Below are 25,344 nucleotides of genomic sequence, written 5' to 3'. Positions count from 1 at the left end.
AAGGAATCAGGTGAGGTAGTGCTCTTCCCTTCATCCTCTTTGTCTCCATCTCTCCAAACCCCTCTATCCTCACACTCCTCCCATACCTCTGTCTCCAGCTCCACTCCCAGCTCAGGGCTCACCTTGGAGTTCTCCATGACGCTGTCGAGGCAGTTGAAGTAGGACATATCATTAACAGTCTGAGTGGGGTTCTCCAACAGCTCCTTCACCGTCTGCAGGGACACAAGAGTCAGATCACAGAGGATGTGTTCACTGTAGCAGGGTCTGTGCTCTCCACCTCCTGTGCCAGTGCCCTGGCATCTCCTCTTTGCTCCCTCCTTCCTCAATGTGACGTAGCTACCGCTCTTCCTACCCCAGTGATCTTAGCACCTGATGCTTCCAGCCTCCACCTTACCTTGTGTTGACCCAGTCAAGCCCACACAAAAGAGAAATCCCAGGCGACTGAGCCCCTCTGTGATATTTGTTTGTTCTTCTCACCTCCAGCTCCCTCAGGGCATTGTCACACTCCTTTTGGCCTGGTGCTTGCTGGGTGCACATCGTGATCAGCTGGTTAATGCTGTCAGTCACGGCTCTGCCAGTACAGAGGAGAGAAAACCACAGATTAATGCTAGCTCTACTGCCTTCATCCACTGCTACTGCAAACAGCTCATTGATTTGGCCATGGGGAATGTCTTGGCTGTAGCAAACAGGTAGAGGCTCTGGCTGGGGGACATTCCTACCCTCCTTCAGGGTCTACCTCTTTTGACAGACTATCATAGAGCAGTCAGGTCAGGATTACTACAGACAAGTGGTCTCGGGGAGCTCCACAGCAAGCTGAATCCCATGGAGGTAAGCACCAGGTCTAGACTCTGCCTCCCTCTGCTGCAGGCCCCAAATAAGCCCTTGGCACTTCCCCATCTCCCTTTATGTATAGCAAACAGTTCCTCCTACCGTGCAGCTGCTGCTAGCTGATTCTTGAGGTTGGGGGCTGTGGGGTCAGCAGAAAGCGCCTTTGCAGCCAGCAACAGCTTGCTGGAGGACATGGAGATGCTTTTCAAGTTTGACACCACCTGCGCCTGGTCTTCTTTAGTCTGGAAGAAGCCAAGAAGAGTCACCTACAGGTTTCTAAGCTCCATGTCCACCCAGCCTCCACCTTGGGTCTGTCAGCAGCCTGGCCTCAGTTTCCAGTGATTTCCAGGCTAAGCATGCTCCCTTAACCCAGCTTGTCTGCCTGCTGTTGTATCCTTGCTACTGCCAATTAACACTTACAGAAAACAACCCAAGCCAATTCTTCACCTGCTACTGCAGCTTAGCCTATCCCCAGACCCCACCTCACTGGCTGCTTTAGCCACAGCCACTCATGGCAATCCTTAGCCATTGATCCCCCGGCTACTATGTCCACAGTCAAACATCCTCCTGGGCATCCAAAGGCCTCTCATGATACGACAGTTCACAATGCGTCATGAACAACAGGCATTTGCTCTCACCGGGGACAGGCTGGCCATCTCCACTCCAGCCTGCAAGAACTCATTGAAGTCTTGTCCAAATTTGCCAGATGACTTGGCCAAGTCTTGAGGGGTGCCACGTGATGCCTGCACCAACTCATTGGCAGACTGGTTAAGTCCTGCGGCTGCTYGATTCAGCTGGCTCTGCGCTTCCTGGAAGCTCTTGGTGCTGGGTGGGAACTGGAGGCAGAGAGAGAGAGATTAGGAGCACTAGAGAGACTAGGAAGAAGTTAGAGATGGAGGATGAAAATATAGCATCTAGAAGCACACATTGTTTGTGGCCAAAAAACCCTAGAGCAGCTGCCCTGCTCTCCAGTAGCATGAATTTTCAGCACGAACAGGTAGCAGACAGCAGTTGGCATGCTGTTGTTTGATGAGTCCTGACAAAGCCCAGTGTGTCCTGGATAAGGCTGACACCATTGAAGATGTCAATATACCCCTGAAATCCACCTTCGTGATAGAAAGGCTACTTAGGGACATGCTAGAGGGAGGAATCCAGCATGGATAGATTAGCTCACATCATCACTGCAAAGCTTCCCTATCTCATCCTGGCCTGGCTGAACTCACCGAATCGGCTAGCAGTCTCTTGCTGGCCTCGCCCACCGTACGGATGGCAGCATCCACATCCCGCTGTCCAGGAAGGCAGTTCACACAGCGATTCAGAGCCTGAGACACTGCCTTGGCCACCTGTGGAGAGCAAGAACAGCCACTGTCACATGCACATCTCCTCCAGCAGTGCTGCACTGCAGGGGCCTTTCCCAGAACCCATGCACTGTAGCTACCACTAGCTCTGCATGCTTCCCTGGCCTCAGCAATGTGCCAAGAACTTGCTGAGGGTGTTGGGGCCCAGTTCTCACCTGGGCCAGACGTTGCTGGCTCTCTGGGTCACCAGGCTTGGCCACTGCTTTTCGTGCTTCCTCGATGAGGTTGTTTGCTTTATCCATGACGTCACCAGCGCACTCCAGCATGGCAGTCTGTGCCTGCGGGTCCAAGGTGTTGGCTGCGATGCCACGGGCAGCCTGGCTGAGTGATCGCAGGGCCTGGGCCACCTCTCGGGCAGCAATTCCTGTGACGAGAAAGGTAAGTCACTGATCGAGGCTAAGTAGGAGTGATAAGACCTACACCATGCTCTCACCGAAGAATGCGCTCCTATCTCCAATGTGCTTAGCCTTGAGGCAAGGGACTAGGCTGTTCCCCCCACCACTTCTGGATCTTCCCTCCTGTTCCACTTGGCTCCCTATTTGCCTGAAGCCCTCTGATTTGTGTCCTGTTCAGGAGCAGCTGCCCCTGAGTACAAGTGATCTTCACCACTCCCACACACAAAAAGAAGGCCTAGCCCTTGCCTATTTCCCAGTTTAATCCTGGAGCATGATACCTGTGTAGTTCTCGTTGCCCTGGGCCACCTCTCCAAGGAGGTGAGCAATAGCAGAGCTGACAGCTTTTGTGCTGTTCCCCAGGTCCTGGGCGCACTTCTCCATCTGCAGGATGATTGGTGAGAATGTATTGACAGGTTACACCTCCAACCTCCACCCATGCATTTCCCACTCTCCCTTCTCTGACCTCAGCCACAGCACCCACCATTCCCCAACATACTGCTCCCATCCGGTGCCACTGTTTACTGTTCCTGCTTGTGTACCCAGCCCCATTCCCCACCTGAGCCATCTCCTCCTAGAGTCCTTACCGTCTCTCCTGGCAGAGGCTTGAGTTTGCCATCCCTTGCAGCTGCCTTGGCTTCCTGTAAGTCCCTCTCCAGGCTCTGCACAAGGCCCAGGGCAGAGTCTATTTCCAGGGGCCCACAAGCCTCCTGAGCCTGCAGTTGGAAGAAGGAAAAATGAGTGAGGCAACAGCTGCAGGAACCTTGGTGTTTTAGAGAGCTCACCTTGCAACAGGCACATCCCCATCTCTCTACTGACCTAGTAGAGAGTACTACTTAGTACATCCAAGGCCCTGCAGCTGGACAGGAAAAATTCTCTTACCTTCTGTGCAGCCGTACGGAGCTCAGCAAGAGCTGCAGCCAAGTTCTTGGCACACTGGCTGAGCTGCATAGCAGAGGCCTGGTCTGTAATGGTGGGGACAGTGGCCTTGGCTGCAGCTACCATCTTCCCACCAGGCTGCAAGTCCAAAGAAAAAGCCGTAAGAATGGGATAAAATGCAGTATCTCTTCCTTGCCCACATCCAACAGGCTTCCCAGCATCTTAGTGGGGGCAGACAGCACAATACACAATTTATAAGGGGTACAAGTGTCAGAGCCCACATAGGGTGCTCCCCGCAGAGACAGGATACAGCAGAGTACAGGTACCTGCAGGAAGTTCTGGCTGGCAGCAATGAGAGCCAGCTGGGCGCTGGGGCTGTCTGGCTGGGATTGGCTTCCTCGTACACCTTGTACCAGCATTGGGATCTGATCTGCCACAACCTGTGACCAGAGAGGAGAGTCACTGCAGAGGCCCAGCCAGGGGGAGACGCGAAGCACCCAGCACCCTCCAGCTGGTGCAGCTTAGCGGCTCATTCAGACTGCTCTGTGTGCCTGCTCCGTCCACTCCTGCAGCTCTCTCATGCTTTGCTGCGTGCAGACCTGACTGACAGTGACTTTATGTTAATTCCCAAATCATTGAACAACAACAACAAAGAATTGCACATAAACCTAGCCTCTGCAGAACCTCTTTACAAACACCATCCCCCATGCCCTGTTCTCCAGTAACAACTGAGATCTGTGCTTTACTAACTCCTAACCCATTTAGCCCATAATCTACTGATAYTGCACAATGCTAAAACTTCGCTCAAGACGTTGCATTGTACTAAGTCAAGCTTAGAAGATTTTAAAGATCTTTTTATCAACCCATCTTGCAATCTTATAAAAAGGCACCCCATTAACACAAAAAGCCTCATCCTGATTTTGACAGAATTGKTTTTTTTTCCCTAAAATAAGGTTACTCAGAATTAACATGTTAAAAGATGAGAAAATAATAACAGTCTCATATTAGTTTTTCCATCATTTTTCATAGGGGTGAGGGAGGTTTGTACATGTCAAGGCCAGCTGTCTCCTCTCAGACACTGGTGCAACATCCACACTTTTGCAGATAGATTTTCCAAGAAGGGGAAACAGTCATTAAAAATGCATTATTAGCTGCTCTTAATGCAAGAGTTGAGGACTTTAAGGTACAAGCTGTCTTGTTGTGTGCCCAGCCTACTGTGGCTGAGCACAAAGCTGAGGCAGAGGGTAGCTGGCTCAGTTGTGCCACGACATGGTTGATCAGAGAGAGGATGGGAGCAGGCAGCACAGCCTTGGCCACTGGGCAATGCTGGAGCAGGGAATGACGTCAGGGTCACAGTACCGGCCCCTGTAGCACTAGGGGGTTGGGACAACGTGCTCTTTACCTTGCAGCTCTGCACCAACTGCTGCTGCGCTGCTGGGTTCTTGTTGGAGGAAGCTGCGTGCTGCGCAGCAGCAATGGTCTGGGTGGCAGACGCCGCGGCCTGCTTGGCTGCATGCTGGAACGGGAAGACACAGAGCGTCAGAGTGGCCAACTGCACGGGTTGCAGGACAGCCTGTCCCCAGGAATCCCCCTCACCACAAAACAGGACCCAGCTCTACACCCTAGCTCCTTCTAAGCTTCTGCTGTGCCTCTACCTGCAACAGTTTAGCATTCCAGCACCTTTGATGTGGGAATTAGTCTGACATCTCAGAGCAATGCAGTTTCCTCAAAGAGAGAGAGCAGGAAGGAAGATGACAGAACAGGAAGCAATGGAGAGGTCTCTATGGGGAGTAAGTGTGTGGATGTTCATTAACTATATGAAAGTAGCTTCATCACTTCAGAAAGCACAGGGATCAAAGATCTGTGGCCTGGCTACAGCTCACTGTGTCTCTCCATATTCCAACAGTTCTCTGCTTGAGCCCAAGATGGGCATCTCACCTCCAGCTTATGCACAAGCTTTTTCTTAATGGCATTCTGAGCTGCGGCATTCGTTGCCATGCGGAGCCCTTCAGCTGCTTCACGCAACCGCTGTTGCTGTTCCTCGCTGTCTGGGTGGGCTGCAGCTCCCTGGACAAAACATGAAACCCATCAGATCTTACAGTACCCACCATCTCCCTTGTTCCCCAAGAAGAACTGCTGTGCTCTGCCCTGACAGCAGGTTGTGTCCCCAGCAGTCTGGCTTTCTACAGCACTGGGGTGAAGAAAGGGAGATGTTGAGATGCCAGAAATCCCCCCAGAGATGCTCAGCAATATGAGATTTAACAACATAGCTCCTCATTGGCTGATCTGGACATCTCCAGCTTTAGGAGAGAGCCCTATGTCATTGCACAGGTTCCCAGCTCAGTGCAGGACCTTATTTTGGAGAACCACTGGAAACCAGCCCCCTCCCCTCCAGCCTCATTGCTCCTGCAACACCCTGAGCAGAGGAGAAATCCTTGGCCATCAAACTGCACTCTTGTTCAGGTCAGTGCTGGAGGGACTGCTGGAGAGCTGAAGGCCTCGCACACCAAGTCTGTGAAGTGCTGCTGCTGACATCAGGTCAGATGGTAGTCACTGCACAGGCCGGGAACTATCTGGGCTGCCAAAGCACCTATCCTGCCAGTAGCTTCTCCTATTGCTTCTGCCCTTCGYGCAACTAACCTTTGCAGCCTCCACCATCTTGGCAGTCGCATCAGCCAGAATCTTGGCTGCACTCAGCAGCTTGCGTGAGTTCTCCAGGTCTGTCTCTCCTTCTGCATCGGCTTTGATGGCATTGACAAGGTCAGAGGTTGCTTGGGCCAAAATACGAGCCTGTCGCACCATTTCCCCTGGGAAAGGAAGGAAAGGCATCCTGTCAACAAGTCCCAAAGGCTCCAGCAATGGTCAATGACTCCTTGGTACCTGCCTACTATAGGTTCAGCATAGTCTCCGACCCTTAGCAAGCTTGATGCAGACCCAGCCACAGTAGGCCCACGAGCACGAGACTGCAGCAAGACACAGGCAAGCTGCCCAAGCAGAGCACAGCAGTTACACAGAGGCATGACTCTGGAAGAGAGGTGGCTCCATTCACCTGTGCTTTCTCCAACCCACCCTGTCCTATTCTCTGTATCATGCCCCAGGTGCCATCAGCTGCTCTCACCTGCGTCGCCCATGGAGCTGAATATGTTTTCGGTGACGTTGAGGATGGTGTCAGTGGCCTGATCGTAGCGCCCGATGGGCTGCCCACCCGTGGCGTGCTGCTTGATGTGCTGCAGCAGGTCGTTCAGGGCCTGGGTGACAGCTGTGGCTGCCACTCCCACCTGCTTCAGGAGCTGGTCATCGCTGGTGGCTGCCTTGGAGGCCTCCACACAGCCCTCCGCAGATTTGGCCACCAACTTGCCAGCCTCAATCAGCTGCTCCTGGCAAACTGGTGAGCTGATTGTGGGAGCCACTACCTGGAGGAAAAGAAAGGCTGGGCAGTGAGCATCTCTCTGGCACTACAGAGCCCCTGTTCTCCACCAAGCAGCATGGAGACAGCCTACAACACAGATGACTACTATTCCCATCCCCTGCTTCTCAAAGAGGATATTCAGTGTTTGGGCACAGTAACAGCTGCTCCATGCATGCTTAACCAGAGGCCTTGAGACTTCTGGCTTCAACCCCCTAACTTCCAGCTTGAGGGAATGAGGAATTGGCCCTGGCACACCTATGACCCAACTTTCCTAGAGCAAACAATCACTCCAAGTCCCTCTCACAGGGCGGTACAGGCTGAAGCTGCCACCTTCTCAGGCAGTGCTTGCGCCCATGTTGAAACACGGGTTAATGCTGCTCAGCTCCAGGGTGATTTCTTACCTTGGTGCAGGCCACCAGCTGGGAGGTAGAGAGGGCACACTGAGTTGCAGCTGCGATCACCTGTGTTTGCAGCACCGAGTCCTCTGTCTTCTGAGCCACGTTCTTGGCTTTCAGCACCAGCGCAGCAGCGGCACTGGCCACGGCCTTTGCCAGCTGCATGAGCATGTCCTGGGGGTGGGATGGAGAGGGTCAGCACAGGAACCAGGATGGGAGCTGTACAGCACACTACTCATACGGCTCTTATGAAATATTCAGCAGGGAAACATGAGCTCAGGGGGCCTTTCATCCACCCTCACCCAGTATTGGCAGCATTGAACACCTGGAGTGGCTTGTGTGGCTGGCAACACCACAGTGCCATCCCTACTATGAGCAACAGCCTGGAAATGAGACAGTAACCCTGCCTCAAGCCGCAGTCCACACTGCGGCAGCTCCCAGCACCAGGACACTGTCCCGACCACAAATACCACCAACAGCAGCTTGGGTAACACTCAGCTTCACCCACAACACTTAGGACTTGGACACTGCCCACTCCACAGGCAACAACCTGCATCAAACTCCTRACTGCACTGCAGCAAGAACCTGCTGCATCAGCATCAGCATCACCAGCTTTGCCTCCCAGAAACACTTGACTTTGGCCAAACTGCAGGCAAAAATCAAGCTACGGGTGCAGTCACACACTGGGCAGCCCTCAACACCATCCTACAGCATTGCCCACCCACAGGCTCCACACTGCAGGCAAATGTGAGGTGCTGCCCACACTGGTCAGTTGTACTCCAGGGATACCAGCAACTATCTGACAGTCCAGTCCTGCAGATGATCATCTGCTCTTTAGCTTTGGGCTACATCTTCGCTGTCGTTCCCAGGGCTAAAAGAAGGACAAGGACACTATACTGACACATCTCCACTTCCACATGCTGTAGGGGAGACATGAAATTGTCCTACCAGCACACAACAGGCACTGATCAGCACACATGGCAAACTGTCTCCAAGCGAGGACACCAGACCTCACAGCATGACACAGCTCTCAGAATTAGCTCCAACACCACATACTGCTGGTTACTATCAGCATCATCAGAGCTAGGCAGCAAGTGCTTGCCCCACTTGAGACAGTATAGAGCACTTGCTGCTCTATACTGCATGCTGGTCAAAGACCGTGACACGATGTGCCATATATAGGACAGAGCTCCCTGCCTGCTGCTGCAGGAACAAACCCACTACGGACTGCAGCTAAATGACTGCCCAGCCAGAATCCTCTGTTCAAGTACGGGCATGCATATGGCATACCTGCGCCCTGCTACAGCTAAGCCTCCTGACACCAACCCAGAAATATTTCAGACCATCCATTTGGATTTTCTCCTGTTCCCCCTCACCTCTTGCAAGCAAAGACTATTCCTGTTGCAAACCATCACCGTTCTGGAGACAACAATAGTTTGGATAGCACATGCACCAAGCTCAGGAGTTCCCAGGCCCCAAAACCACAGCAACTATCCATGACAGAAAAGAAGCAACTCAGAGAAGAGCACAGAGGGAGGAAGGAAGTAGATACACTCGGGTCTTGCAGCTGAGGGGTAGAGTGCCTTACGCATGTACAAATTAGGGTTCAGTTCCTGTATCTGCCACATGGCCCTGTTACCATCCACTGGTTGAATGAGAGATTTGAGATGTCAGACCTGCAGCAAGGGTATCCGCAAGGGACAAAAACATGCTGGAGCTTCTTTCTCAGTCTCTCTTGGGTTGCCTCTGTCCTAACACTCCCCCATACCAGCTCCTGCTCATCACTTTCCCCTGGCTGTGCATGTCTTCCTCTGATTTGCTCCTTCCTACTCCTAGCTTTCCTGTTCTCTTTGGCTCCCCATCCAGGAATTTCTGCTCATATCCAGGCCATGTGGCCATGCAATAAAGACACCTCTGAGTTCTGCAGTCTGCTTCAATTCATACTATGGTTAGATTCCCCTTCCCAGCATGCTCTGTTCCCTCCCTTCTACTGGAACCAGCAACCATAGGAAACCAATTCAGCTGGTTCCAACTCAGCAAAAAACCATGAGGCTTCAGTCAGTTCAGCTCCCTGATCTGGGCACACAGGCAGTCACCAACACTGGCATGAGGAAGAAGATAAGGGCCAAGAAGCTGCTATGGGTGGGTGGGGGGTGGGGCTAACATGGCAGAGCTCACCAGAACAGTGACCCGAGTGCATGAACTTCTAAGAGTCAAATCACAAGAAAAGCAGATTTTTTGACAAGTGCCCTTCTCCAAAGAATTCAGTTGATTGTTCCCAAAGGAGCAGCCCTTACATCAGAGAGTGGCAGAAACCACCAAGCCATGCCTACAGCCCCTTTTTACCGTTTTTGGGTCAGAGGCGGGCAGGATCCAAGCATGCCGGCTTTCTGGGATCTACATGGGAATCCACAAGATAAGAGGAATTATTTGACAGGGCGCTAACTACAGAGATGGGAAATGGCCTGTGCCTTCCCCTGGCAAAGTCACCATGCACAGGCGAAGCTGTAGCATGGATCCTTCCTGCTCAAAAAGGTCCCAAAGGGATGATCCTGTGCAAAAGCAGTTGGTTTTATTGAGTATGTGTCTCTGGGTACAGCCAGAGCCTCACTGCTCACCTGGAACCGAGGATCAGTATCACTTTCTCCGATCTGCTGCAACAGTTCTCCACTTGTCTGGCCCACAAGGCCAGCGGCTTGCAGGAGATTCTGGCGGGGCTGCAAGGAGTGAGGCAAAAAATCAGTCCGGGTGTAAGTCAAGCTCATCTCACTGTTCCCCTTCGCTTCAATCCACTCTACCTCAACTCACACTTCTCTCCCGTCTGTCTCCTCAGCCCCATATGCCCCACGACTCCTCCTGCTCCCCTCGTACCTCAGCACTGGCTGGTTGTGCAGTTTTCAGCAAGTCCGAGACAGCGCTTGCCAGGTTCTTGGCTGCCTGTAGAAGCTGCCGTCCATTCCCTCCCTCGTCCTCCATGAGTGCAGCCAGCAGTTTCACACCCTTGGACATCTCCGTCAGGTTAGAAGATATGGTTGTGACAGCACAGCCCACAGCTGTGTAGTCTGTATCTGCTGGATCCCCTGCACAGGGAGGAAACAGGAGTTGTAGAATAAGGACACACTTCAGTGACACTCCAAGAGCATTTCTGTACCTGTAACTGAGGTGTTTCACCTTCCTGGGAGTGGAGAAAGAAACTCCCATGGCTCCTAGGCCTCGAGAGTGGACACGTCTGGCCTGAAGCTGGTTTGGGACACCACCAAAGCTCACCACATGGGGAAGGAGAGCTGCAGCACACTGTGGTGGTCTCCACAGATATGTCAGGGACTGGACAACAYGCTTGCAAGTTCAGAGGATGACAGATCAGCCAAGACAGAAAAAGGAATAGGAACAGCCTGGGMATAGACAGGGATGCTGGGGGATCTCAAGGCAGTAGGAGCATGGTTTGTTCTACAGGCACATTAGCAGCAGAGTTCAGTTAGCGCTGACTGGGCCAGGCTGGCTCTGTCCAGACCCTGAGAGAGGGCAAGAGCTTTGACTCCAGTCAAAAGCCAGACAAGACCAAGCCTTCTCCACAAAAAGAGCATCCAAGTTGCCCAAACCTCCACCTACCTGCAGTTAGGTTGACCACTGAGGCTGTGCCAGCAGTGATGGCATCCACCTGGGAATGGATCTCATGCTTTGACTCATCCATCTTATTTTTGCGCCAAGCTTTGGAAGCCTGAAAAAGGGAGAACAGTCAGCCCTGCCTCGTGGTGGTGGGGAGCTGTGCACACAGCGGGACACAGGAGAGAGGAGACAAGGAAGGAGGAGGAAGAAAGAACTGTTGCCATCCAAGACTCCTCATCCCCATTCTAAAGTCAAAAGTGCAGAAGAGAGAGGCAGGAAAATTGTCTGAGAGATGAAGCATTCTTTCTGCTCCTGCCCCTAGAGCTGGATACAACTTGATCTCTTTGTGGGGAGCAGAACTTCCTGGAATTACTGAAACCCTCTCCTGGAAAAGCAGTCAGCCATATCCAGCCTGATCAGCAACCAACCCCTTTCCAAAGAGGTTCTCCCCAACCCAAATAAGCCAACATCCCCTCTTCAGTAGGCACTCACAGCATCCTGCCCGAGAGGTGGCAAGGTCTCGAAGTCATCCAGCGTGGCCTGTGCTGCATGCACAGCCTGCATGCTGGAGTTGATGGTGCCAGTCAGGGCTTGCTGGGCTGAAGTCTGTAACACAAGGACAGATTTAGGTATAGTGGAGGCTCAAAATCCAAGCTCAAATATTCAGCTCGCTTGCTCACATGCAAAGTAGCAGGAACAGGCTGTTGAGAAAAGGTCTCTTTGTGGAGGTAGGCAGCTCCACAAAGAGAGGGGGCAGCCAGAAACACGGGGGTCTCCTCTCTGCACCTCCCACCTTGAATGCCCCCACTACACTGCAGCAAGTTGGCTGCTAAGGGCAAGTACTAGCGAATCCTGCAGTTCGCACACTCTCTGGGAGCAGAGACACTGCAGCAAATGAAGGGAAATCTCACAAGGCTCTTCAGCAAACCCTGATGTGTCTGGTGGCAGGCTGAGCAGGGCCAGAGAAAATAGGCTCCCTCTTGGCCCTTCTCAAATGCAGCTTTGTCTGCAGAGAAGGATGCAGAGAAGGGCACCAACTCCAGTAGCAGCAAGGATCTGCTGCAAACTGCAGCATCAGTGCAGCTGACTGGGACGAGCAGCTAAGAGGGATACTCAGCCTGAGAACTGGAAGGAAGGGCTCTGCACTGCCAGTCAGGGGAAAATACCAGCGTGGAGACCTCTGTATGGATCTCACATAGAGAACTGCAGCATATGCACTTGGAGCTGTGGGGAATTTTAGAGGGGGATGGAGATAAAGTTTGGGGATTGGGTGTGGGTGGACACTAACTCAGCAAGGCTAGCAAGCATATGGGATCAGCTAGAGCGCCTCCTCTTTAGTTAGCACGCTAACATCTGGCTAGATGTCTGGGGCTCAGCTCAATGGCCACATCTCAGTGTTTCTGCCCTGCAGTGGGCACAAGGAGACCTTACCAGGGGAGGCATGTGCCCTCGGTGCATCTGGCCACTGGTGATTTGCAGTTGGGCCTGTGGCATCGTGCCCACTTGGAAGTTTTCTGGCCCTCCAGCCCCTGTCCGCATGATGGCTGGCAGGGCTACTGAACCCAGCTCTGCCTTGCCCACACGGTTAAACTGCTGCTGTAGGACAGTTGACCTGCAAAGAAAAGAAATACTAGCTATAGTTGGGAGCACTTGGGCCGTACTTCTACACAAGAGTAGAAACTTCTCCCTGGGCCTGCACCTTGTCTGCACCCACAACTTCATGGACGAGGCCAAGCCCTTAGTGTAAAGGGATCCCTACGGCCCTGGCCCCAGCCTTCCTAGGAAAGCTGCAGCTGAAGGACTGGCAGCTTTCCCTGCACACAGAGCAGCCCGACAAGTTTGGCTGGGGCATGCTATTAGTTCAACTTCTGTTTAGTATCTAAGTTGCTTCTAATGGACTTACTTTTTAGGGGACACAGAGTCTTCCAGCATGGTAGATTCCTCATCCCCCTCCAGCCCAAAGTGGTCTTTGCTCTTTTTCTGTGGAGGAGAGAAAATGTGTCAGCCAGCATACATCTACCAGACTCCCCCTCTTCCAGCAGGCCAGACTAGGGTACCGCACCAGCCCCAGGGGAGCCCGCACCAAGTGCCTGTCTTCAGCCTCTCCAAGCAGGGCTGTGTGCCAGCAGCTCTCCACTTGCAGTCTGAGGGGGCATCTTTCACCTCCTTCAGGTGAGGAGCTGGTTACAGGCACTCAGCTTCCCCTCCCAACCCACACAGGTACCTACTTTTTTCAGGATGATGTCGATGTAGCCAGCAATCAGCTGGGCAATCTGCTCCCCCTCTGTTGTCTGCACGGAGTAGTAACCATCTTGGTAATCTCCAAAATCCTGCAACAGCATAGCACTGGGTAGTACCAGAGTGGGGGCCATCCTGAGCCCTTCTGGTATGCGCTAAGCACCCAGAACTAGTCTCGGTGCCAGAAGTGTGGCTCTGCCCCTCCACAGCTCCCTGTTCTCTGTGACTAGGAGAGGCAGCAGGAGGAGGGCAAGGGAGTCCCACAGAGGGGAAATACTCATGACAGAGGTTTGTATGGTAGTGGCTGAGGCTGTTCTGCAGCCAATGCACAAGAGGTCAGAGGGGCCCGGTGGCAGGAGCACTGCCAGAGCAGTGGGGCAAGGGAGTGGGACTAGGGAGTGGGACTAGAGCAGCCTCCTACCAAGGTGAAGCTCTTGGGTGAGGCCGCCCAGCGCTTGATGTTGGTCAGACTCCACTCCTGAATCACTTCCTTCGTTTTCTCATCCACACGCATCACACACTCCTTGGTGATCCCCAGCAGCCGTGGTACCAGCTTGTTCTTCCCTTTCATCTTCTCCTGCATGCCGTGACAAAAGGGTTACAGATTGCCCCAGGGTTGACTCTCAGTACAGACCCGCCAAGATTTCAGCTCTCCAGAGCTTAATTGTCAAGGCAAGGCTCTTCGAAGGTCTCACTTGACTAGGAAGCACCCTAAGTCCATACTTTTGGGTGATGATACCTGTGAAACAGTCTTGAAAAGGAAATGAAAAGAAGTAGGAACCAAGAAGTGAGAGGGTAGCACACAGGAAAAGCCAAAAAAAGGACAGGCGTAAAGTGGGGACAGTTGGGAAGGCAAAGCTGGAGCAGTGATGGGAACAAAGTGGGTAAAGGTGAAATGGGTGGATGGAGATATGAAAGATGGAGGAGGCCAGGAGGATGTTGGAAAAAAAAAGGAAGGTGGGCTAGGTAGGCATGGCAGCTGGGGCTTGGGGAACTCCTGTTCTACCTTAACCAGGAAGAAGGAGACCCCATAGGTCTTCAGGGAACGGGCAAGTTTCACGTAGCGAACTTTGGCCTCAATCTCGCTCATGTTCCCACAGTTCTTGTGAGCCTGTAGTAACAAAAACAGAATGTCACACTAGCTCCATGGTCCCTGCTCCTACAACCTTTATGGGCTCTCCTCGCTCTTACTGACATCCCTGCTCTGCTAGCATCCTCTTCCTTTCTACAGCTACTCCACCCCTCTAACACTCTCAAACCTCAGGAGCTGCTATGTCTATCGACTACAGCTTCATACTTCTCTCCCATTTACCAAGTTGCTACATGCTCTCCTGTACAGGCTGGGAGGTGCTACCTCCATGGACAAGAGAAGCCCAAATCTCTGGCAAGGAGGAATAACAATTCTGGGTCTTAATACAGCCCCACACGTACCATAAAGATCTTGCGCTCCCCCTTCTGCTTGATGTATTCTTTGGGCAAGAAATCTTTGAGTCTGCAAAGAGACAAAAATCAACTTTATCAGCAGAATCCCTGAAGTCAACACTTGTCTTTGCCTATGAATAGGCCCAACACAGAGTCTTGGACAAACCTCTGCTAGTTTCACAGTTTTGGGGACAGGAAGGATATGGGAGAAGTTGCTGCAGCAAGAGAAATTCAGGACCTCAAAAGACCTTTCCTTTTTGGAACCACCTCTCCACTTTCCAGGTTGTTGACGCCACAGGGGGCTGCAACTTACAGTTCATAAACTGAGGGCAATCCTTCTCCAGGCCCACATGAGGGTCTGGTCCTCCACTGAGGTGGGACGAAAACAGTCGTAGCAGAGTATGTTCTCTGCGCAGAAGCACAGCTGGCCTTAACGGCCAGTTAGCCCCAGGAGCTGCCCTGCAGAGAGCAGGGTAGAGGCACGGAGGATGCAGTCTCTTGTGCAGCACTGGGCCACATTGCAGCCTGGACCCCCTGCAGAGTTGGAGCTGGCTCCATGTCCCAGGGCACTCATGGGGGTGCTAGAGGGAGTGGGATGGGGTTTGGCACCCTTTGCATTTGGTGTTGACCTCCACACTCTGGCATGGTGCATGAGGATGCAACACCGCAGGGAGGAGAGGGGTTGCTCCAAAGGTGTTCATAACCTCAAGGAAGCACCAGTGCCAGTGCTCCAGTGTGGTGCTGAGCTGTTCAAGTTGCCTCTGGACAGGGCCCAGGGGCTCCCCAGGACACTCACTCCAAGAAGCCTGGTTTGTGCTTCTGTTCGTTGTGTGGCCCAAACTGGATCTGGCATTGGTAACCGGCAAACTCGCACGCTTTGTCAAATGAGACAGGATGGGAACCGTTAAGGATGTCATCACGAGCCTGTGTGGGAAAAGAAGACACAGACATGGGCTGGGCACAGGAAGCCCTGCAACACAGCCCAGCAACTGCCACTGCTCCCTTTTACATTAGGCAGGAGGGACTGCCACAGACTGCCCACACTGAGGCACACTGTTGCCCTGCAGCTGAAACGCTTTGGAGCAAAACAACATATGAAAAGCGATTATGTCTCACATACTGAAACAGAGAYGTAGATCAACAGCTCAGAAACATCCTGTAAGGTGTTTAGAAGCTGTGTTGCTGTATAGAAAAGAAATGGCACTGCCCAAGAACAAGGCAGCCCCCCCTAGGGACAGCAAGGCTGGTCACCAATCCTGGGCTAAGAACAGCAGCAGAACTTCAAGCCTGGGGACTGGACAGTTTCTATCATATACAGCAAATGTGAGACCTCCTTGGAAATCTTAGGATTGAGCAGCAGGCAAGGCAGAGATTGTCATTGTTGCCTTTTATCCAGGAAATCTCTCCCAGCTGACAACTGAGCACCCTTAAGTTCTCCTCTAGGCTGTTCCYGGCCAAGAACCTCAGTCATCAGCCTTGATAAGGGGCTGGCACAGGCCAGTGGAGGAAGACATTGCTGCCTTGGTGATAACAGGAAAGCTGAGGGGCTGTACCTGCACATAGAGCAGGTTGAGCTGCACAGGATCTCGCGAGTCCACGTTCTGGTCAGAGTAGAAAAACTTGCGCCGCAGCAGCAGAGTCTCATTGTCATCAATGCCTTGCTCACGCAGAGTCCGGCCATGGTCCAGCCAATTCACTGCAGGCAATGCCAGAACATGAGCAGGGGTGGACACCYAGGCAGAGCTGGCCCTGGCCCAGGATGTGGGATCTGGCAGGGCTGCTCACATAGGCCAAGAAACTGAGGTTGTTCTGGTGAATCCCTGCCCCCCAGAATGAGAGATTCCAGAGAGTGCAGGCACTTGTCCCTCTGCTGTAGTCCTCTCCACCCTGGTGCTGCCTCTGCACCCCTGCCTCAGGTCTTCACCTTGCAGGAGGCACTGCTCCCATTCCCACCCACCAAGCTCCCATCCCAGCTGCTCTTCATGCAGGCTGACTCTGTCCCAAGTACTTGCAGGCACATACACTCGTCATCTGTGTGCAACTTCTGCTTGAGCTTTTCCATCTTCTTCTCATCTCGCAGTAGGGTCTTATCCTTCTTGAGGGTGCCAGTAACCTCCTCTTTCTTCTCTTCCATAATCTCCCGAACAAGTGAGTACTCATCGTAGTTGGTGATGCCTGCAGAAACAGGGAAGACTGAGCTCAGCACAACACTGCTGCCCAACAGAGGGCCTGGAGTGCACAGCACTGCCCCTCCCTGGCTTTAAATACTTGTTGGACATAGACAAAATCTACAGCCAGGCCATTCACCACAGATCTGGCACTGCTCCCCCTGCCCCGCTGTGTCCTCGTCACCCCTCATTACCCTTCCATGCAACACTGCCATCTCTTGCCACCTCCCTTCCTCCTCCATGTTGCTGCACTCTCCTCTTACCAATTCGGGCACATATTGTCATGAGCATGTCTGTGACAGTTTTGGAGTCATCAACCATGACTGTTTTCACTGTCCCATCCAGCATGCGGATCTTCAGAGGCCGCTGCTTCTTTTTATACTCCATGGTGTCCTACAGGCACAGCAGAACACACCCCTCAGCAACGGTACCAGTGCTACCATGTAACGCCACAACACCATAGCACCAACAGCTCCAGCACTCTGTCTCCAGAGCAATCTTGAGGGAGACGAGGGAGAGGAGAGCTCAGGGTGCTGGGCTGCATAGGTTACTGCAGTGCACGATGCAAACTGCAGCTAGTGTGCAAGGCAGGCACCCACACCACCGTGACTGTGTCTGATTGCAGAGCTAGGAGGGCACCAGATGGAAATATGGGGTCTGGATGCTTACCCCATTGCGAAGCATGTAATAGTCCAGAGCCTTCCCAGCTTCCAGCCAGATCCCTTTCTTTGGGTCTTCATCCGAAAGGAACAGCCCAAAATCATTGGCTGAAAAACACAGCAAGGTCTCTATCAGTGTGGCCTGAGAAGTCTGACACTGTGGGTCTGATCCCTGCACAGGTGCACAGCTCAAGAAAGCTCTCTGGAAATGAGTCTCCCTGTCAGGGTTGAATGACCAAGGGAAAAGAAGAAGGTTTGCTTCCTGGCCAGGCTAATGTGCAGCAGATGAGGGAGCTCTGCTAAGTAATGAAAGCAAGGAGAACTTGGAAAGAGAGMCAAGAATGGCGTTGTACAGGTCCTTCAAGATACCGGGCTGTGCTCAGAGATGTGCATCTGCAGGGTCCAGCCAAGCTGACCAACATGCAGGATACATAAGTACCTGTGCACGCTGAAGCAGGCACCCGGAACCGCTATGAGTGGACTTACTKCAACACCAGAGGCCACACTGTAAACTTGGCCTCAGTGGTACAAGGCACTCTAACCTCCTCCCGGGGCTCAGCACTGGGACGCATGTTATTCAGTATCTCCACCAGTGACTAGGAGAAGGTCCATAGAGAAAACTGTTTGTGGATGACACTAAGTTCTTCTGTCAGYCTGACAGCAAGTGAGATCTTACTTCCTATTTTTTTGCCCACTCAGGTTTTAAGTTTCAGGATAGATGTTTTGTCATATATTTAACTATAGAAAAATCATTTAAGGCATGCCTACACAACAGTTAACTTGGAACTGACAGTTACAACTGAAGAAAGAGCTTAGAGTTGTGGTTGACAGCTCTCTGAAATCATTAGTGCACTGTGGAGCAGYAGCCAAAGAAAGCTAACAAAATGCAGGGCATCACCAAGAACAGTGCTGAGAACAAGATGGAGCTATCACTTTAACAGTCCATAAAAACTTGGCATGTGCACATCTTCAATACTAGATGGTCTAGTCTGCACATCTCCAGAAGGACATAGTATAGCTTGAAAAGATACAGAGAAGKGTAACTTAAATGATCAGCCAGAAAGAGCATGTGCCTTAGTAGGAGAGACTAGAAAGGCTCATACTCCTCAGTTAGGTGGATAACTGGTGGGTAAGTTAAGGGTAGAACTATTAATCAATGCTATATCGGAACTGGGGAGTACTCAATGAAACTTGTAGGACATCAGAGTAAAACAAAGAAAAGAAGGTTTATACAATGGGAAATCAATTTCTTGAGCTCACTGACCCAGGAGGTTGTGGAGGCAAGGTCAAAAAGGGACTAAAACCTGTAGACAAAAGATCCTTCGATAGATACTGGGGAGGGATGTCTCTCTAACATCCCAAATCTAACCACTTTGGGTACTGGTAAAATAAAAGGGAGATGGAGTGCACAGAGTCGCCAGGCTTACATGCACTCCCARAAGCCCATCCCGTCTCCCCTGATGGAGGCAGGGCTGCGGGCACGGGGAACACTGCTCTGACCCAGGGGGACATAGCGAGGACAGTTCCTGATCACTGATCACAAAGGGCCAGAACTACACCTGCCTTCGCTCTAGAAAAATTTTTCCACCTTTCGTCCAGCTCTGGACTGGAGGGTGTCTTGGCTTCCTCAGTCCAGTTGTGTGCTGGTCACTAATTTTATAAGCAGTCATCTGCTTGGCAGTTTTCTGTAGGGAGGAAAAATTTCCTGAGCTATCACACTCTTGCCTAGCTAATACTGTGGTTAGGATCTTTCTAAACAAATGACTGAACAGAGAGCAGAAATAATCAGTGGTGCTTTTTTTCTTTTTCTTTTTTTAAAAAAAAACAGAATTTGCTTTCAAAAATAGTAAGAGGATAATTCTAAAGCTGTGAAAACTAAAAAGCCAATCCTATATCCATAGTGTAAGAGGGGAGAGGTGCTTCCTGAGATAGAGCAAGATCACAGCTAGAAACTTGCACCAAATCTTCCAGAATCCAGCAAGGTATCTCAGTACATAACACACAAAGACACTGGCTTTCAGAGAATGCAATACCAAAAATTAAGTGGTTTGGTAAGCGAGACGCACTGAAACAGCACTGAAACCCACGCAAGAGGCAGGGGAATCTGGGTGATGCATGGGACAACTGATCACAGTTCCCTTTCCTGGCCCAGAAAGAGGAGCTACAGAGGAAYGCCTGCTCAGGAAGGGCTAGTTGGGAAGTAACCTGGGTTGTGGATTGTGTTAAGATACTTCACTCAGATTTAACTAAGTGCCAGTTATGTACTGAACACCTGCTCAAAAAGACAAAAAAAATCCAGAACTACTCAAAAAGGGATCTATGAGTGCCACAGAGTAAGTACAGTGAAGACAAACAAAAGATGCCAGGATCTAACAGAAACAGTAGAGCTATGAGCTAGAGATGAAGGTGAAAGTGAATAAATGGATYGGCTGTATCTGGTTACCAAAACTGCAATCCAAGCCCTTAGGAGGGAGGCAGGACATTGGTGGAAGAGAAGCTGGTAAGGAGCAGAGATGCAAAGCTCAGAAGCAGCTCCCCAATGAGATCTGACCAGAGCTTCAAAGCTCAGACTCTCCGACAATGGAAAGCACCAGTTCTTTTAAAGAAAGACTGTTTAAAAAAAAAGAAAGAAAAAGAAAAAGGAAAAGAGAAAAGAAACTTGAGAATAACCAATTCCCTCTAAAGTTTTATCTTTTTCTTTTATAGGTAGCCTGGCTCATGTCCAGGAGCAAGAAATATAATGTTTCTTCTAATGCTATTACAGCTTTGGCTCTATATAAAGATCCAGTCCCTCTTCGAAACCAAAAGTCTTGGTCCGAAAGTCTTTCTGTAACAATGCATTCGACATACCAACAGGACATAAAGTTAAAAAAAAAAAGAAGAAGAAGAAGTGAAAAAGCATTTCCTTTACTCCACATGGCATTTGCTGCTTTCAGATTTCACAGTATTCCTCCTGCATGGGCAGCTCACTCTCCCGCTCGCAGAGCCTCCCACAGTCATGGACTCATCCCGTCCCTTCTGACCAGCTCCAGCAGGACCTCCTCACCTCCCACCAGGTCAAGATTTCTAGGCCCCAGCTTGTCTCCCTGCTGCTTTCGGAGCCCGTGGTCATGGTTATGCTGCCCACGGTGCTCGGACGAAACCCCACCCTTTACTAGCACTAATATTTTCCGCGCTGCTCCCTGTTCCTCTTCTGCATGCCTCCTGACATCACGTTTGCTTTTTGCTTAACGCATTGCTATATAGAGGCCTTTACTCAGCTGCCTGTGGTGACACCAGCTCCCCTTCATGAGTTAAAGCAGTTCATTTATAACAGGCAGAGACCTTTTAGGAACTGGCATTCACACTTGGCAGAGAGAATTGGCATCCAGTTGGGAGAGGAGTTACTTCACTCCAGGGAAAGCCAGGATGACTTAGCTGAGGAGGAGAGCTGCAGGGAGCCTGTGGCACAGGCAGTGATAGTAACCCCAAAACTGGCAGTGAGACTCAGTCTTGCTGTCCCACCCCCGTATCTGCTTGCAGCAATCGTGCTATGTGTACAACACGTATTCTAGAGGATGAATCAAATCTCAAGGTCATTTGTTACAAGGTTAATTCTGAGCCTCCAAGAACCAGGGAGATACTAGAACTGAGCAGCTGAGCAAGGTCAGAGTACCAGCACTTCCCAGGACTCACAGAGAACTGCTGGGGAGGGACAGACCAGACCAAAGACAATACATTTCCCAACAAAGGAAATGTTCATTTATATCGTTTATTAATACTTCTTAGAACCAGGGCAACTGTTTAAACCCATCCAAACAACTGATCTTGGCTCCTTGTAATAATTACAAACAGGAGAGAAGAGAGAGGAAGGGCAGTAGGCTTAGAGTTTGATGACTATTTCACTTTCAGATGCRTTTCCCTACCCCATACCCCAATTTCTTCCAAGGTATAAATAAAGGAGCCCAAAGAGCTCAATGCCTTGGTCCCATGATAGCAACCTGAAAGCACACAGGGTTTTCTAGGATCAGGTGGGTATTCAAAGGGAGCATGTTGCTTCTGTCTTGCACCACTAAGGAGCTGCAGGCTGGCTAAGGGAGCGTCAAGTCACCACTTCTCTTCAGGACCATTAGCAGGAGAGATCTAGGGGAGCAAATGCTCAGGAGATGCAAGAGTTACWGAACCAGATCATTCAATTGTAGCAATTAAGTGTGCTTTAAAAACTAACAACAACAAAAACAAAACCCCCCTGATGTTACAAAGTGACAAACTGAGCCAGATAGGCCTATAACAGAATAAAGTCCTTTCATTTAACCTGAAGCTTTATCCAGCTGCATCTACTACGTCCAGGTAACACCAGCTCTTGTGCTCTATCCTATTCTTTTGGGGGCCACAAATCTGCACAGTGGGGACACTAGCTTAATTTTTTGTAACCTATCCACCCAGCAAAGGGTAGGGAAATCTCCAGACTGAAGAGCTACGTCAGAAAACTTCCCCAGAAAGTTCTTGCAGAGCAGGGCTTATAACAYTGTCAAACAAAACTCTGAGCTACTTTCATCTCTCAGTGTAAGGGAAATTTTCCAGACTTTGAATCATGGTCATGGCACTTTTCTGAATACTTTCCAATGGAACCATGGTCTTGGATAAGGACGATTTATCAGATGCAGAATGTTTTGCATGGATGTAGCAGTTTCAACAAAATCCTCACCAGTAAAAGCTTCTCGAGTTCAGAATAAAGTGTTTTTTGCACAAGATGGTGGCTGCAAAACAACCAACAACCTGGAGCAGTTACCAGGGAAGGAGAAGAGTCAGGCTCTGGTCTCAGTCAGGCAGGGGAAATGTGAGCCTAGTTCTCCCCATACTAGGAAAGCACCACAATAATCACACTGACTATTCTGTTCTACGTGGAAAAATATCCAGAACTGCACTGGGACAAAACTGAAGGAGGTCTTTGGAGTGTTTGAGGGGTTTTTTGTTCCCCCCTCCCCAAAGGGAATGTATAACCATTTACTGACCAAACATAGCAGGTCACAGAGCACACAGAAATGAGATGTAACCTGTCCAAAGCTGCAGAACTGGGAGAGGGGGCTTTGTGTCCAGGAAAAGGCTAGTGTCTAAAGGGTGTTAGCACTAGAAACACGAGAAGTCTTTCAGAGAAATTTGTAGGGGCATAAGAAGAGGGAAAAGGGAGATTCAGTGGCAAAAGCAGAAGAAATGCTTTGACAGGAAAGTAGAACAGGACAGGGAATGACCCCAAGGAACRGGGCAGGAGCACTAGCTGAGATAGGATGGCACCGGCCACCAGAGCAAGCTACTCACGTTGCCCCATCTGGGCCTCAGGCACCCGCTCCCGGATCATCCGGCAGGCATCATACACCATGGTGGAAGGCTCGAACTGCATGGTCTTCACTACATTGCCGATGCTGATCTTCAGCGAGAGGGCAACCATGGTGGCGGTTGGACAGTCCCCACTCCTGCGTCACCTGCCAGAGGAGACAGAACTGGATCAGTTCTCACTGCTGAGCCTGCACCGACATCAGTATCTCACTGCTGCTCAAGGAGTCTCAATTCCTCCCATCCCAGGAAGCCAGTAGGTTGCAGTCACACAGCTACAAAAGGAAGCCATTTCACTGAAATGTCCCTGCTTGTTYAGAAAACTCAGCCAGCACTGTCCCTTCCACAACTCAGGACACAGGGTCTTTGCTGTGTCTTCCCTCTGCCATGACCTTTTCCTCCTGAAAGTTGGGAAATGGCTTCTAATTACAAACAAGGACTATATCCTGTGACTAGCTACTCCTTTATGTGTATTTAAGAGCCCACGAAAAGGTTCCATTTCCCATCTCTGTGCTAACGAAGGGGAGAAGGTTCCAGCGATGGATATCTCCAACCAGATAGACAAAGGCATCTATGCAAGGTCCTTCATAAATACAAGGACTTCAAATGAAATTCAGAACCTGTGATCTCTTTACACACAAAGACTGTCTGCGATCTTCAGCGAAAGTTAAGGGCTGTTGTCTCCCTATCAGGCCTTGACTCCAAGGTCGCACAGTCAATTTTGTTCAAATACAGAAGTGACCATAGCTGTTACTCAGCATAGACACTGTCAGCAAGAAGGAAATGAGTGCATGGGAGTACTGTGAGATAAAGTGGGAGAGAATAATGGAAGGATTTATAATTAAAACTGCCATGACACAGAAACCACAAGAGGAAAACTAAACTTCAGCCTTGAGCCAGCAGGGTCCTGCCCTAGCTATCAGGACTCCTCAGAGGTCCCACATCAACATCTGACAGTGCTAAGCCAGGAGACTAAGACAAGAGCTGTGACCCTCAACCACTCAAAAACTCCCCAGAATGTATGACAGGCACTCACACTTCCTAGAGATGAGCGACCCATAGAAACGGAAGAGCCTGGAGCTGCTCAGAGAGAAGAGATAAGCAAAGGGAGAGGGTGGCTCCTATCTGCTCCCGTACCCCTGGAGAGGGAAGACCATAAAATTGAATGATGGCCAATTAAAAGCTGAGGGAAGAAAATACTTTTTATATGTTGCAGGATTTCTTGGTGGCACCCCCTGCCCCTGCCTGGAGAACATTGGGTCAAATCAGTAAGAACAGAAGCCGTAGAGGCAACTGAGTAAAAGCAAAGGGACTCTCCGGTCCTGAACAAGAGCCAGGAACTTGCTCACAAAACACAGATCTCCCCACAGGGTATTTAGTGACTCCTTCCTTTGTGGCTCTAAGTTGCAGGAGAAACAGGATACAAGGCATCACACAGCCTGGGATGGCACAGAGATCCTAATGGCAGCCGGCAGCAGGGTTGAAAATGCCGCAGCTCACCTGAGGAGAGCTTCTGTTCAGACGAGGAGTCGCTAACGACTGTGTACATCTCAAAAAGAGGAAATTTCTTGTGTGAATAAGGAAGTTCAGCTGCATGCATCAGTTCACTCCTCATTGCTTACAGACACCCCACGGGGAGGCATCAGCCCCATACGCACTTGGGGCAGGGAAGGGAAGGGCACCCATTTCCTCCTCCACTCCATGCAATCCACAGTCACTTTGCCAACTCTGCAACCACCTCCCTTAAAATGTCATTCCCAGGCCCCAGCTTTCTGGCAGACCAGCGATATGCTCTTGGAAGGGATGCAGTGCAACATGTCATGGTGCAGCCACAGCAGGAGATGGTCAGCCTGGCAAGCCTACGTGGGCCAGGAGCAAGGGACCTGAGAGGAGCAGGCATGGAGCCGTGGGAGACCTGAACTGCAGCAGCAAAGAGGATGAAGAGGAAGGTGGTGGGGGGGGGGGGAAATCAGCAATATGCAGTATGTCAGAACTCCTTCAGCCTCCTGCCTGTTCTCTCCATCCAGGTAACTCTTCTCTTGCTGTCCTCCTCCCAAACTCACATACTCTCTCTGGGGCAGCAGCTTCTCTTCGTGCACCCCACTGCCTCCTCACAGACCCCTCCGATGGGGCGAACAAGCCTGCCCGAGCACTCAGCAGGGTAATTCCCACACAGGGCCTAAGTGGAAGTTCAGCAAGAGGACGAGCGCTCCCCAGAGCTGAGCGCAGCCCGGCTGTGGGAAAAGGTTCGGCTGTGCAAGCCAGGGCAGGCCCCTCGGGGAGCTCGGCGAGAGGTCAGCAGGCTCGCAGCGCGGCGCGCGGCCCAGGGCAGGTCTCCCCTGGGAGCGGGACGCTGCCCAGCTTGCTCCGCTCTGCGGCACRTGCTGGCGTTTTACCTGCCAGGCTTGGTAGCAGCTGCTATTACAGCTTGAGGAGGAAAACAGGTTGCTGAACACTGTCAGCAAGGAGTGTGCCCACACACCACAGGAGGCGCAGAAAGGTGCTTCCTGCGGCACAGAGAAGTGGTTTTGGTGCCAGAAGCCCGTGAAAAGGGTAAAAACTTGCCAGCCAGAAAAGGCACAAGAGAGAAAAGAGCCACAGGACTGAGAAGACTCCTGTATCCTGACCCGATTGCTCTGACATCCAGCGCTCTCCTACCATGGCAGGAATTGGCCAG

General features: G+C 51.2%; 1 protein-coding gene across 2 annotated transcripts in view; it reads right to left on the bottom strand.

Annotated features, from left to right (window-relative positions):
• The window catches only part of TLN1 (talin 1), a 58,070-nt gene that overhangs the window by 18,480 nt on the left and 14,246 nt on the right, over window positions 1-25,344 (bottom strand). The window contains exons 2-33 of one of the 2 annotated variants that reach the window (XM_085326276.1): window positions 22,653-22,816; window positions 17,365-17,462; window positions 16,959-17,088; window positions 16,550-16,702; window positions 16,081-16,223; window positions 15,324-15,451; window positions 14,537-14,597; window positions 14,112-14,216; window positions 13,527-13,682; window positions 13,096-13,197; window positions 12,771-12,847; window positions 12,299-12,479; window positions 11,360-11,473; window positions 10,871-10,979; window positions 10,133-10,341; window positions 9,880-9,978; window positions 9,608-9,658; window positions 7,268-7,435; window positions 6,576-6,870; window positions 6,098-6,264; window positions 5,396-5,524; window positions 4,860-4,973; window positions 3,784-3,897; window positions 3,461-3,595; window positions 3,166-3,294; window positions 2,860-2,962; window positions 2,342-2,550; window positions 2,052-2,171; window positions 1,467-1,664; window positions 931-1,070; window positions 478-571; window positions 123-212 (exon numbers count right to left, since the gene is read on the bottom strand). In XM_085326276.1, the coding sequence (XP_085182402.1) occupies window positions 123-212; window positions 478-571; window positions 931-1,070; window positions 1,467-1,664; window positions 2,052-2,171; window positions 2,342-2,550; window positions 2,860-2,962; window positions 3,166-3,294; window positions 3,461-3,595; window positions 3,784-3,897; window positions 4,860-4,973; window positions 5,396-5,524; window positions 6,098-6,264; window positions 6,576-6,870; window positions 7,268-7,435; window positions 9,608-9,658; window positions 9,880-9,978; window positions 10,133-10,341; window positions 10,871-10,979; window positions 11,360-11,473; window positions 12,299-12,479; window positions 12,771-12,847; window positions 13,096-13,197; window positions 13,527-13,682; window positions 14,112-14,216; window positions 14,537-14,597; window positions 15,324-15,451; window positions 16,081-16,223; window positions 16,550-16,702; window positions 16,959-17,088; window positions 17,365-17,462; window positions 22,653-22,782 (4,251 nt within the window). In that variant the 5' untranslated portion in view covers window positions 22,783-22,816. The remainder of the gene's footprint in view (window positions 1-122; window positions 213-477; window positions 572-930; window positions 1,071-1,466; window positions 1,665-2,051; window positions 2,172-2,341; window positions 2,551-2,859; window positions 2,963-3,165; window positions 3,295-3,460; window positions 3,596-3,783; window positions 3,898-4,859; window positions 4,974-5,395; window positions 5,525-6,097; window positions 6,265-6,575; window positions 6,871-7,267; window positions 7,436-9,607; window positions 9,659-9,879; window positions 9,979-10,132; window positions 10,342-10,870; window positions 10,980-11,359; window positions 11,474-12,298; window positions 12,480-12,770; window positions 12,848-13,095; window positions 13,198-13,526; window positions 13,683-14,111; window positions 14,217-14,536; window positions 14,598-15,323; window positions 15,452-16,080; window positions 16,224-16,549; window positions 16,703-16,958; window positions 17,089-17,364; window positions 17,463-22,652; window positions 22,817-25,344) is intronic. The other variant, XM_085326275.1, reaches the window with a different exon arrangement.

This window comes from Rhea americana, unplaced genomic scaffold (assembly GCF_003343005.1).
Source record: "Rhea americana isolate MKP2758 unplaced genomic scaffold, rheAme1 scaffold_13, whole genome shotgun sequence".
In the NCBI taxonomy this organism is placed as follows: Eukaryota; Metazoa; Chordata; class Aves; order Rheiformes; family Rheidae; genus Rhea; species Rhea americana.
The sequence above is the reverse complement of the archived record's forward strand: the minus strand, read 5'-3'. Positions and strand labels throughout refer to the sequence as shown.